The sequence below is a fragment of the Corvus hawaiiensis genome, chromosome 3, assembly GCF_020740725.1.
Source record: "Corvus hawaiiensis isolate bCorHaw1 chromosome 3, bCorHaw1.pri.cur, whole genome shotgun sequence".
Taxonomy (NCBI): domain Eukaryota; kingdom Metazoa; phylum Chordata; class Aves; order Passeriformes; family Corvidae; genus Corvus; species Corvus hawaiiensis.
The window spans coordinates 92556181-92569587 of NC_063215.1; the positions used below are offsets into that span (position 1 = coordinate 92556181).

Sequence of the window (13407 nt, forward strand, 5' to 3'; positions counted from 1 at the left end):
TGCGGCAGGAAGAGGATGAAATGTCTCGTCTGATGAAACCTCATGATTGCCACTGCAGTACTAACTGATTTACAGTCTTTTTAAAAAATTCACATGGATATTATTTAGAATGAAAAGAGTTTTATGTCTGTTTCCTGGTAGTACCAGCATAAAATTAAAGAGATCAATAAGCAAACATTGAAATAAATCACAAGGCATTGTTGACTGAAACATTTTGAGGCTGAAATGTAATTATATGCAGTATTATTGCAGATGATGGCTTCCCTTGAATTTAAACTGCTGCTGGGGGTGCCAGGCACATCTGGGCATTCAAAACCAGTGTTCTCCCAATGCTGGCTTTCCCAGAGATGGAATTTAAATATTTGGTAACTTTATTCCATCATCCATGTGACTGGTTCTGTGCAATGAAAACAGCCTTGCTTACATCAGTCACTGATTTCAGAAGGATTATTTCTGTAAGGATGAGCTTTGCCATACTGGTTCTGTAAAACTTACTACTGTATAATACACGGTGTTCTTTTTGTCTTGAAAAGACTGTAAAAATCAAAATAATGCTAGAAGCTAAACTGGAAGGAGCAGGAGCAGCTACATGTTTGAGAAGTTGTTGACAATTAATATGAGCCATGAAATATATTATGAATCTTCTCTTAAGCCTGTGGTTTAGGTGTGCATTTCTGATGTTTCACTGACTGATACAGTTTTCCTTTTTTCATTTAATCCAGTCAAAAAGCTCCATGATATAGCAAATTACCATACTGCTTACAGAGGTCTTTGTGAAATACAAGACTGTTTCATAGGGGAAGGCAAGCACATGTTAAGGATTAGGGCTACTCTTTACTTCCACTGTTTCCCAAGACTTGTGCCATAACTGCCTGATTTTTGAAGGTAAAATTTCTTTGGCAAAGTAGGAACCTTTTTTACTGTGTTTTCCCAAACCTTTAAAATAAGGCATATGAATTTTTACTTTTTTTTTTTTTTTAATTATAAAAAGCTGTTCTATGACAGCCTCTATTGTCATTGTTTCTGTATATATCCTTTTTTTATATCTTTTATGATTTCCTTATTGTTATCAAACCACAGGTCATTTTCTAATCACTGTTGGTTTTCTTTTTGTTAAGGAAGAAGATGATTCCCTGTTTGATAAAGGGGAAGTGAATTTTTGGGCAGAGAAGCTGACTCATGTTAGACAACTTAGTAAGCACCTTTTACATCTGATATCAGTGACTCGTCTCACCTTATCAGATCACGGGGAACTTACTCGACTATCAAGAATAGCACTGGACCAAGCCCAGCTCATTGAACACCTTCTTAGAGCTCTACCTCTGGCTCCAGAGTTTTCCAGAACTCCAGAATTCACAAGATTGGCTATTCAAAAGGAGAGAATATCAGTCTGTCTTAAAATACTAAATCTGCTGAAGTCTGATGACACTTGCAGAAATGAAAATCTGGAAAAGTAGATTACTAAAAGTTCATCCTCAGGGAGCCGGACACATTACTGGATGGGCAGGGAGACTGAATTCCAGCAATGTTCAAGGAATCAGGGATTGCTGTGAGGAGTCCAGGAAACCTGCAGTACTTCGGTATTCAGGCTAGAACTACATTTTTTATATTGATTGTCCATTGATAATTTTTTTTTTATAGGACGTGCAGTGGGAGACTTTTCCTTTTAAATGCATTTGCTAATTTCATTCAGCTGAGCATTGTTTATTACAGCTACTGTAGGAAGTAAAGCAGCTAAACCTAATATTTTCCATTCATCCAGGTCCAGGCCACCTGTAGTTCTGTTACATTTTATCCCACATTTTTACCTCCTGTATCGTAATACCAAGTTTATTTTTTTGTCTCCTTTCAAGATGTAGCATGTTAATTATTAAACTAATATGCTTTTTTTTATCTTTAAGTATTTCTAATAGAAAAACAAATTGTGACTTCTTCGTTTATGGCAATTTTTAGAGTACATTTTAAATTTTACTGCATTTTCCTCTGGAGGAAGACAAGGATTTTACCTTTGGTAGTAACCTTGTTTTGAACATGAAAACAGCATTAGTTAGACTTCTGCATGCCTCTTTTCTCCTTTAAATCAAATAACTACTTTCATAAAATGGCTCTAAAATGAAGACTTGCTGTGTTCAAAACGAAGCAGCTGTTCCATTGCAATCGAAACAGTTTCATCTTTACTTCAAACACCTTGCTCTGCAGGCAGGCCTGGAAAGTGAGGTTCTGCCGAGGAGTGAGGCCCCTTGGAAGTGTACCAGAGGTGTTTTGTGCTGGCTTTTGGGAGATGCTCTCACCAGGTGGGGCAGCTCTAGGGACTATTCTGAGTGCTCCAGGGTCTTGCTGTGTCTAAAACACAAAAATGCTTATTGTGCTTTGAATGGGGTTTTTTTCTGCGAACTGGAATTGGGTTTAGATATGAAAATGAGACATCAAAAATAAATACTGATGTGAAAAGGTTATGTTACCTTCTGTAGCCAAGGGATGCGACTGGATGTGTGGCTGTGGTGTGGCTGGGCCCGCCACAACACGGATGTGCGTCCCTGTACGCGGCTATTTCGGTGTCCTTGGAAGAAGAACATGTCCGATGAATGCCTAGTTGCTTTCAGCCTCTTCACCTGATGGTGTCTGCGCGCAGTTTAGCCCTAAATCTCGGTGATGCCCAGGTCATGCCTGAGCGCCTGGGCCCGCGGCCGGGCCCGCCGCAGCAGCTCGGCGTAGTGCGCCGCACGGCCGCCAGGTGGCGCCACAGCACCGCCGCGCACGGCCGGGCCCGCGCTCCCGCCAGGCCGGGATGGCATCGCCATGGACGCGCTCGGGCTCCCGCGGTGCCGGCATCGGCATCGCCATGGACGCGCTCGGGCTCCCGGGGTGCCGGCATCGGCATCGCCATGGACGCGCTCGGGCTCCCGCGGTGCCGGCATCGGCATCGCCATGGACGCGCTCGGGCTCCCGGGGTGCCGGCATCGGGATCGCCATGGACGCGCTCGGGCTCCCGCGGTGCCGGCATCGGGATCGCCATGGACGCGCTCGGGCTCCCGCGGTGCCGGCATCGGGATCGCCATGGACGCGCTCGGGCTCCCGCGGTGCCGGCATCGGGATCGCCATGGACGCGCTCGGGCTCCCGCGGTGCCGCGCTCGGGCTCAGCCTGGGCAGGGTAAGGCTTGGGCTGGCGCCGCTCGCAGTGCTGGGTGCTGCGGTGCCCCATAGCCGATCGCTGCTCTCGTGAGTTTAAATAGACTCTGCTGTAAATAGAGCTAAGCTGCCGAGTTGGGTCTGGTGGACATCTGAACACTGTACAAAGCCACCACTTAAACCCAACAAACCGAATTTAGGAATAAAAGTTTAGTATTTGCTCTAAGTTTCCAGGATTCAGGGTTACTTATATAAGAAGTAATTTATGGTGAAACTTGAGACTTCAATAGGCAAAAGAGAAATGTTGGAATCTGAAATGATGTTTCACAGAATGCCCGCCATCGAACTTAACGAGCCATGCTGCGAGTTAGGCTAAAAATTAATTTGTTTGCATCTGGTTTGAACTCCTGGGGAAAGAATAGCCCAGAATGTCTGGAAGCCACTCTTAAAAAATAGTCAAGACCTGTACAATTAATTAACAGCTGCTGATTTTGCCACATCTTTCCATCATTTTGAACTAGTATGGCAAGAACTTCTGTAGTAGGAGACAAAAAACACTGTAAAGTGCTGAGACCTTGCTCATGTCAGTGGGTAGCATAAGGCTATCTAGTAACATTGGCCTTTTTATTGGGTAGAATTTAAAATGCATGTGCATATATATTTGATACTGGCAAATTGATAAATGCAGACAGGTGACAGCATAGTAACAGACCCATAGTGACTGTAAAACTTGGTGAAGCCTTGAGGACTTGTTAATCAGTTACCAAACAGCTTGAAAACTCAGTCTTCCTTATTGTGGTTTTAAGATGCAACTGGAACCTCTGTCATCCCGCTTGAGTTTATAATAAGAGAGCAAATAAGAATTATATCAGTACACATATATTTCACCACACGGTGCTGATGATGGGTTACTGTGTAACTACTCAATGAAGAACCTTTAAACCCTGAGCAGCGATTGCAGGAGAGAGTTAGCAAAACCTGATGCCAGAGCACTTATCGGCCCTGTGTTTGATCAAAGTCAGTTTATCAAAGTATTCCTCCCAATGGCGTTGACATATTGATCCGTGCATGATTGTCACAGTAAACTGTTTCCTCGGTTGGCTGGCGGGCAGGATCAGCTCCGAGGTGATGTTTCCATCGCAGAGTTGTGTGGGAGGAGGAAGAGTTTGAACTCGGGTCAGTGCGGAGGCGACTCCGACCGGCCCCAGAGGAGGTTATGGGAAGCGATGCACGCAATGGCTGCAGCCCCGCGCTCCGGCGGCTCCCCGTGTGCGGGGCAGCGCCCGTCGCGGGGACGGGAGCTGTCGCCCCCCGTCAGGGCGGGAGGAGGGGAAAGAGCAGGAACGTGGGATGTGTCCCGGCACCGCTGGGCGGAGGAGCGGGCTGCCGGAGGGCCCGGCGGCCGCTAGGGGGCGCCACATCCCCGCCAGCCGCGCGGGCAGCGGGAGGGGCCGGAATGGGGAGCGGGGCCGGGAGCGGGGCCGGGAGCGGGGCCGGGAGCGGGGCCGGGAGCGGGGCCGGGAGCGGGGCCGGGAGCGGGGCCGGGAGCGGGGCCGGGAGCGGGGCCGGGAGCGGGGCCGGGAGCCTGCCCGGCCGAGTCCAGCAGCGCTCGCCGAGCGGGGGACGGGCCCCAGGGAACTGCCGGCACACGGGAGGGAGCGAGGTTTGGGCTTTCAGCCGCCCAGCTCCTCGTCTTTCCTGGATTTCGTTCCCCGTTTCCGGGCTCGTCCGGCCGTGGGTGACGGCTCAGGGCAGTGGCGGGGTCCCGCCTGCGGCGTGGGGGGGCGCAGGAGCAAGCAAAGGGGCGCGTGAGCCGCTGGGCAGCGGGGGCTGTGGCGATACCCCCGTCCCCCACCCGAGGTTTCTTTCCTTTACAAATGTGTTTTCACAGCGCCGCGCTCCTGCTGACGTGGTCGGGTTTGCTCCCTTGGATTTCGCGGGCCTGCCATCCCGGCTCGGAGGCTAAAGAGGATCAAACGCCTCTGCTGGCTTTAGCAGCCATAAAACTTTACACTTCTATCCGACTCTGTTCTCCTTCCCATTTGTCCCGGGGCCGAGCAAACGCGGGAGGGGACGGGGGTGCAGAAAAGCCGCCGCCGCCGTTCCCACGTCGTGTTTGCGCGGCCTTATCGGCGCGGGGGGGGAGGGGTGGGGGTGTTTTGCACGGGAGCTCCCGGCCCGCCTTGGCCAGCGGCGAGCTCCGTGCCGGGAGGGAGCCCCGCCGCAGGGACCAGCCGCTGCCTTCGCCCGCGGTCCGGCGGTGGGGGGCACCCTGCAGGGGGCACCTGGGGCGGCGGCCGGCGGACTCGACGGGTCACGGGACCTCGGCGGGGATGAAGATGGAAGGGGCCGAGCGTAGGAGGGAGACGTGGGAGGGGTGAGGGGCGCGGAAGGGAGACGCAGACAGGGTTAGGTGGGGGTCGTTTAGCAGCCAGGCCGGTGCGAGGTTAACGCCACCTCACCTCCACACCTGCCCGCCAACCTCTCCCAAACTCCAGAAAGAAAAAAAGTAAGCACCAAACCGAGGTCCCCGAAAAGAAGGGAGAAGCGGCGGGGCGCGCAGCCTGTGTCCGGCCCCGTCCTGCCAGCCGCACCGGGGCAGCGCAGTCCCGACCTTTGTTTCAAGCAATTACGTGGCAAAAGTTTATTTTCGGCGGGGCGGGGGAGAAGAAGTGTCCCCGGCGCTGCCGTGCCTCTCCCGCGGCCGCGCGCATCCTCTGCTCGGCGGCAGCCGCCGCCGGCCCGGAGACGCGGCCGCCGTGCGCGGGCAGCTCCCGACCCGCTGGCGGGGGCCGTGGCAAGGCGAGGGCGTTGGGTCTTTGGTGCGCAGATAGGCGCTCCACAGGGGCCGAGCTCGCAGGGCGCCGTGAGCGCTGCCTCGGCTGGCTCCCCGCTCCCCCCGCCTCGTCCCGCCCGCCCTGCGGGCGCACCCCGCTCCGGGATACCAGGGGCTCACTGCAGCAACAGGCACTCCCCACCAACCCGCCCCGCCGCCGCTGCCAGCGCCCTCTGTAAGCCCAGGGGCGGCCCGGTCGGCGGGCAGGAGTGGGGCGGGCCCGGCGGGCGGCGCGGGGCGGGCGGAGAGGGGCACCGCCCCCGCGACCGATCGGCGGCCGCGTTTATATGGGAGCGGCGCGGGGAGCTGCCGAGTTCCCGCAGTTCGTCCGCTGCTGTGCAGCCGCCGCCGTCGCCGCCTCGGCCCGGCACCCGCCGTCCCGCCCAGAAGGAGTCGGGACCGTTTCGGATCTCAAGCAGACGGCCCTCTCCTATCTAGTCGTGGCTTTTCCAAACCCTCCGAGGAGAGCGGGATCTTTCGGTCCTTCCTGTATATCCGACCATTACAGGATCTAGAAATGTCGACGACACTTTTATCTGCCTTCTACGACATTGACTTCTTGTGCAAGGTAGGGAAGAGCGCGTTTGCCCGGGCGGGACGCGGTCTGCCGCTGCCGCCGTGTGCAGAGCGACGCTCCGGGCTACCGGGGCAGCGCGGCGGGGCGGGAGGCCCGTGCCGGGCCGGGCTCTGCGGGCGGGTCGCGGTCTGAGAGCCGGCCGGGGACAGCGGCTGACGCAAGGCTGCGAGCCCCAGAATGCCGCCCTGTGGTCTCCCGGCGGCCGCGTTCGGGGCGGGCTGGTCCTTCAGCCGCGGGGGAGCCGGGCCGCCTTGCAGTCCCTGTCCGCGTGTTGCGCTGCCAGGAGGAACTTTTTTTAAAAGTTGCAGATGCAGCAGAGCCGGCGCCGGGGCTTCTCCCCCGCTCTGCCCTGCTCCGCCAGCGCTGGCGGCAGACCTGCTTTGCGGGGCGGTCGGGAGGCGGGACCCCCACCCCGACTCCCGCGGCGCGCCCGGCGGTGCTGCGTGGGGAGCCGTGGCCGTGGGCAGGCGGTCATCCGCAACACTCTTTCTCTCTCCCGCTGTCTCTCCCACCCCTTCCCCTCTCCCCGCCCCGGCAGACGGAGAAGTCCCTGACCAACCTCAGCAGCATGCTAGACAAGAAAGCCGTGGGGACCCCGGTGACCCCTCCCAGCTCCAGCTTCGCGCCGGGCTTCCTGCGGCGGCACTCGACCAGCAACCTGACGGCGCTGGCCGGCGGCTCCAAGTTCCCCAGCCCTACCGGCTCCAGCTCTTCTTCCACATCCTCCTCTTCATCGTCATCCTCCTCCTCCTCCTCGTTCGGCAATCTGAAGGAGACGGGCTCCGGCGGAGGCGGCGGCAGCAGCAGCCCCACGGCCTTGCTTAACAAGGAGAACAAGTTCCGGGACCGCTCCTTCAGCGAGAACGGCGAGCGTAGCCAGCACCTCATGCAGCAGCTTCAGCAGCAGCAGCAGGCGGCCGGCAAGGGGAGCGGCTCCGGCGGCGGCGGCGGGGCCCCCATCAACTCGACGCGCTACAAGACGGAGCTGTGCCGCCCCTTCGAGGAGAGCGGTGCCTGCAAGTACGGCGAGAAGTGCCAGTTCGCCCACGGTTTCCACGAGCTGCGCAGCCTCACCCGCCACCCCAAGTACAAGACCGAGCTCTGCCGCACCTTCCACACCATCGGCTTCTGCCCCTACGGCCCGCGCTGCCACTTCATCCACAACGCCGACGAGCGCCGCCCGGCGCCCGGCGGGGGCACAGCCGCCCCCCCGCCCGCCGCCGCGGCCGGGCCGCACCACCACCCGCACCACGCGCCCCCGCACCCCGCCGGCAGCACCGGCGACCTCCGCGCCTTCGCCCCCCGCGACCACCCGCTGGGCGGCGGCGGCTTCGGGCACCCGCGCGGCGGCGGCGGCGAGCGGCCCAAGCTGCACCACAGCCTGAGCTTCTCCGGCTTCTCCGCCCACCACCACCACCATCACCCCCCGCACCCCCACGGCACCGCCCCGCCGCCGCCGCCGCCGCCGCCCGGTGGCCGCCTGGACGCCGCCCTGCTGGAGAGCCCCGGCGGTTCGCGCACGCCGCCGCCGCCCGCCTCCGCCTCCTACTGCGAGGAGCTGCTCTCGCCGCCCTGCGCCAACAACGCTTTCGCCTTCTCGGGGCAGGAGCTGGGCAGTCTCATCGCCCCCCTCGCCCTGCACACCCAGAACTTCGCTGCTGCCGCCGCCGCGGCCGCCGCCGCCGCCGCCTATTACCGCTGCCAGCAGCAGCCGCCGCCGCCGCCCGGCGGGGCCTGCCCGCCGCCCCCCGCCTCGCCGCCCTTCAGCTTCCAGCCCCTCCGCCGCCTCTCCGAGTCGCCCGTCTTCGACGCGCCGCCCAGCCCGCCGGACTCGCTCTCCGACCGGGAGAGTTACCTGAGCGGCTCCCTCAGCTCCGGCTCGCTCAGCGGCTCCGAGTCGCCCAGCCTAGACTCGGGCCGCCGCCTGCCCATCTTCAGCCGTCTCTCCATCTCCGACGACTGAGGGAGGACGGGGCAGCGGCCGGGGGGCCCCGCGGCGGCCCTGCAAGTAAGTTACCGAGCGAAGAAAGCGAAACCTCTCCTTCCTCTCTATTTTTGGGTTGTTGTTTTTTTTTTTTAATATATCTATCTATCTATACACCGAGAGCTGAACAAAACGAGAAACAAAGCATTTTGCAAAAGGGCAAATGACACGAACTGAACAAACCTATTTTTATAGAGAGACCTTGGAAGAAGGGGATTTTTGTTTCGGGGGTTTTTTGTTGTTGTCGTTCTTTGGAGACAAGTTATGATACGCACCAGCAGCAGCCATTCCATCTGTGTTCGAAAAAAAAAAACAAACCAGCATTAGAAAAGACAGCACCAGAAAGCAACAAACAATCCGGGGAGCGCCGGTCTGCCAGCCCAGCTCCTCCAATCCTGCAGACACACAGAAAAAAAAGTTACAAACTAGTTCGTCTTTCAATCCAGTTCAAATAAAAACACAGAACATACTAAACCTATAAGCTTTTTTTTTTTTTTTTTAGGAAAAAAGAAAAAAGAAAAATCCAACATCCTGCCAAGAATATGCCTTGATAACAACCTTCTTTTTTTATATATATCTATATATTATTATTATAACAAATGCTAAAACCTTCATTCCAAAGTTTAATATTGGTTCCATTGCCACCACTTAGTGGATGTTTGGCTTAGAACAATTTTTTGTTGTTGCTTTATTTGGAAGCACTCAACTGAGTTTAGTTCGTAATTGTTGGAGAATAACTGCTGATTTTTTTAAAATTTTTTTTAGCTGTTTTGAGTTGATTGCATGAATGAGTCACTGCACACAACTCAATATGAAACTATTTAACTTATTTATTATCTTGTGAAAAGTATACATTGGTAATTTGTTCATACTGTATTTATCGGGTATGATGAAAAGCAATAGATATATATTCTTTTATTATGTTTAAATTATGATTTTCATTATTAATCGGCAAAATGTGGAGTGTGTTCTTTTCACAGTAATATATGCCTTTTTGTAACTTCACTTGGTTATTTTATTGTAAATGAGTAAAATTCTTAATTTAAGAGATTGTATGTAATATTTATTTCATTAATTTCTTTCTTTGTTTACGTAAATCTGAAAGATTGCATGGTTTCTTTATAGAAATCGGTCTCGATGCTGTGGAAGTAGTTTGCAGAATTTCTATGGGTTTTTTTAGAATGTAAATGGTTGTAGCCCGTCCGAGTTGAAAAATGAGAGAAAAAAAAAAAAGAAAAAAAGAAAAGACTGACTTAACAATCAGACTTCAAAGTGGCAAATCTAATTCAGACTTGTTTAAAATAACCAAAAAGTATTTTTGTTGCCTAACTCCACGAATCACACTGTGATATAGCTCAAAATATGTAGCAATAATTGGGGGTCCCAGTATTATGTCTCACAGTGCCTTCTTTAGGGTCCATGCTTGCCTTAAATATCTCTCAACCAAATAAGTATTTTTCTTAATGCTTGAGATAATTTGAATGTAGGGATGGGTTTTAAGTACAGCAAAATTTCACCACTCTATTTTATAAGAACAGAGGCCATCTTTGGATCTGAAACTTTCTATAATACAGGAACATATCCTGTTTATTGAATTCCAAAACCTGTAATTTTTTTTTTCCTAATGTAGAAAGTTGGGAGTTTTCCAAAACTTTCCTGGACGGTGGATGAATGAGCAGTAGCTTAGTTTTGTTTGTACATAGGTACAGATTGAGCACTATGTACTCTTTTGGACTACTTTAACAGAAGTATGTTTTGAATGTAACTAAAGGATAAGTCAACTTGAGTTGTAATATATTTTTCGGGAGTCAGTTCACTACAAATTATGTGAGACTGTAAACTTTGTACTGTAAATGTTTTGTAGTTCTCCCAATAAAATTTTTTGGAAAAAAAAAAAAAAAAAAGAAAAAAAAAGCCCAGTAACCCTTCCAAGTGCTGAAGCCCTGGCTGCCAGGCCAAGAGTATTTCTTGTTAAACACCACCACCCCCCCAATCACAGATACGTCTAGCTACAGATTAACCAGTTTGCACTGCCACTCCAGACCGCTCCTGCAGCCGTCGCTGGTCGGTGGCCAAAGTTAATAAACGCTTCCAGAAGGTTCGGGAATGTCAGGGGTGTACTGTATCCTGCTTCTTTTTTTTCTTTTTCTTTTTCTTTTTCTTTTTCTTTTTCTTTTCTTTTCTTTTCTTTTTTTCTTTTCTTTTTTCTTTTTTTAAGAGGCTGGATAATCAAACCTCTTCTGCTTCGTTTCTACTGTAACAGCTGGAGTGGAAAAAATCTAGTACTGGCATTTATCAATCACATCGCTTATGGGGCAATGTGAATGTGCCATTAGCCTTCCTGGCTTGTTTGGGGTAAGGAGGAAATGGCAGTTTGGGTAATAAAAAGGCATAATTAAGGTTTACCCTTTGTCCCAAAAGCTTTGTTCCTCTTCACTCACAGGAATGCGGACTTCTGCCTCAATGCCCCCATCACCCAGCTGAGGGCATATCTGTGTTAATCGGGCTAGCATTAAATGTGCTAATCAGTTTTCAGGGCTTGAGTTTTAAACAAATTACCTTTTCGAGGGTGTATTTATATAACTAAATACTTGGCAGCCTGGGGACTGTGTGAGTATTAATACTGGAAGAATTTTAGCTAATATCTCCACAGTTTGGCACCCTGTTCCAATCAGTCCCCTAAACTTTTAAGTCACAATTTCTACCAACTTATTTCTGTTCTTTTGTCATACTACTAATAAATGTTGTTAACATTATGGCATCTCTGTGCTGCCTGGGCCGCCACAGCACTTTCTATAAATAGAAGGTAGAATGTAATACCGGTGCCATATGTTTGTGTAACAAACCTTGGGCTGACACTTAGTTTAAAATTAAAACAAACGTAAGCAATGTATGACAACACAGCCCAGCTACAGCAATCACCTTTTTTTAATGGATTCAGTCTGACATTTTGGCTCAGAATTGCTCCCTTTGATTTCCAGACTCATTTTTGATGAAACTTCTTTTTGTCACTGTCTGTACAGTGGCACCTGAGCTCTGATGGGTCCTTTCCCAGGCATCCCTGGTACAGATGGTTTGGCTGCAAGGAGCAGGCCCATGCCACTGTTCAGGAGGAACAGAGAGTAGCTGTTGGTTTGACCAGTGTCTAAGCTGACGTCTTAACTCACTTATGGGATTTTGAAATTAATTTTCACACTAAAACTGCATTAATTAGGAGTGCATGCCTCATTTAATTTCAGATTTTCTTTCTTCTCTAGGTACAGTTTTTGCTTTTCTCCCTCTCCTACCCATTCCCCTGAGCCTGCCTTTTTCTTGCCACAGTAGATAAGGACCTTATTTATTTCTGTATTTCCCTTATCTGGGACAGCTGTACTCACATTAGTGCGGTACTTCCGTCTTCCCTGTGGTTTTCTGTTGGTTGAATGGGATCTTGGTGAGGGTGCTGGGCTTGGCTTTGATGTCTCCTGGCTGGTAGAGGAGCTCTGGAAGCTTTACAACAGCTGCCCCACATGAATCACAATGGTGCTGGTGTCAGTGCGAGTGTTCTGTGCGTTAAAAAGTTGCTGCCAGGACAGGATGGGTGATGGCCCAGCGGTGTCTCCCAGCTGGCTGCTGGTGTGCCAGTGTGTGGGGACAGCTGGGCCTGAGCTGCTCTCTGCCCAAGCGACACTCTGAGGCCTGTGTGCTGCACCCTGTTCTGTTTGTATCTCCAAAGTGTGCTGCAACCTGGCCTGTTGCAGCATTCATGTTCCGCTGTTCAGAAATCCGGGAGTCCTTGAACTGGGAAGATAAAATGTCTGTTTCTTGTGCTGCACAATCAAGTGTTAACCTTTAAACTGGTGACTTAACGTTGTTGACTTAAGCAAATGTTCTCTTGCTTTCATTTCAAAATTCAGCAAAGCATGTAAAGCTGGTCAGGCCATTCAGAACCTTCTGCTACATTGCAATAAATCGATAAATACTGTGTAAAAAATAAACTGTTTTTTTTCAAGAGCTTTGTGTTAAGAAGGAACTCTAAGGTTTCTGCTTTTGCCATCAGAGTTGTGATACATCTCTTAATAGCTGGGGCACTTAAAAAGACTTTAAAGATCTGGAAAATGGGGATTTTACTAATTATTGGTTAGGACTGAGGCTTGCATGCTTGTTTCAGTTTACAGTCTGAAAGAAATTGTATCAAAGACTTAAATTGGTAGGAATGGATGTAATGGTATAGGTCTCAAAATAGGAATTGATTTAACATGGGTTGGTATGATCATTAGGGGATTTTCAAATGTATCGGATCAGTAGTTTTGATTTTTACTCCCTAATCCTCTCAGCTTCTTGGGGCCTTTTCATTTGTTTGGCTTTTCTCAGCTTGCCTGTGTCAGGTATAGTGGTGTGCTGTGACTCCTGTTCAGTGAAGGGATTGCATACCACCAAACACACTCGCAGCAGAGTGCCATGGAGCCGAGCTGATTTCACCGTACGCCCAGGTTTACCTTCATTTCAGGTGTGGAGCCTGGAGATGCAGCATGGTCCGTGTCACCTGTGGGCAAGGGCAGGTGGCCACAGGAGGAGCTGGTGACCATGGGTGGAGCTGGTAGGCTGCTGGTTCCTCTCTGCTGTACTACTGAATGCAGAACACAGCAAACCAGGGGTTAAATACACAGGTGGGGGATGAGCCCTTTTCCAGAACATCATTTCAATGTCCAGTGCAACTCTACATTACTTTGAAAAAGAAGTTATTGCCCTTCTTTCATTGACTGCCCCATCCCATCCCATCCCATCCCATCCCATCCCATCCCATCCCATCCCATCCCATCCCATCCCATCCCATCCCATCCATCAGTAGGTGTACAGCTGATTTTTTCAAAGAAAGGGTGCATTTGACAGCCTCATTT

At 51.5% G+C, this 13407-nt stretch overlaps 2 protein-coding genes across 4 annotated transcripts in view; both read left to right on the forward strand.

Moving 5' to 3' along the window:
• Nucleotides 1-2586, forward strand: part of THADA (THADA armadillo repeat containing) — a 155598-nt gene extending 153012 nt beyond the window's left edge. For all 3 annotated transcript variants that reach the window (XM_048296132.1, XM_048296133.1, XM_048296134.1), the window contains exon 38: nucleotides 1119-2586. In XM_048296132.1, coding sequence (XP_048152089.1) covers nucleotides 1119-1457 — 339 coding nt within the window. In that variant the 3' untranslated portion in view covers nucleotides 1458-2586. The remainder of the gene's footprint in view (nucleotides 1-1118) is intronic.
• Nucleotides 2587-6261: 3675 nt separating this feature from the next.
• On the forward strand, nucleotides 6262-12517 carry ZFP36L2 (ZFP36 ring finger protein like 2). The gene is made up of 2 exons (XM_048296136.1): nucleotides 6262-6534; nucleotides 7082-12517. Exons 1-2 carry the CDS (start codon nucleotides 6484-6486, stop codon nucleotides 8504-8506), a joined length of 1476 nt encoding a protein of 491 aa, XP_048152093.1. The 5' UTR covers nucleotides 6262-6483; the 3' UTR covers nucleotides 8507-12517.
• Nucleotides 12518-13407: the final 890 nt, after the last annotated feature.

What these genes read in the sequence shown, in the direction of transcription:
- ZFP36L2 (XM_048296136.1), top strand. Translation starts at nt 6,484, where the DNA reads ATGTCGACGACACTTTTATCTGCCTTCTACGACATTGACTTCTTGTGC. An exon ending in ACATTGACTTCTTGTGCAAG is followed by an intron (nt 6,535 to 7,081) that starts GTAGGGAAGAGC and finishes CCGCCCCGGCAG; the next exon opens with ACGGAGAAGTCCCTGACCAA.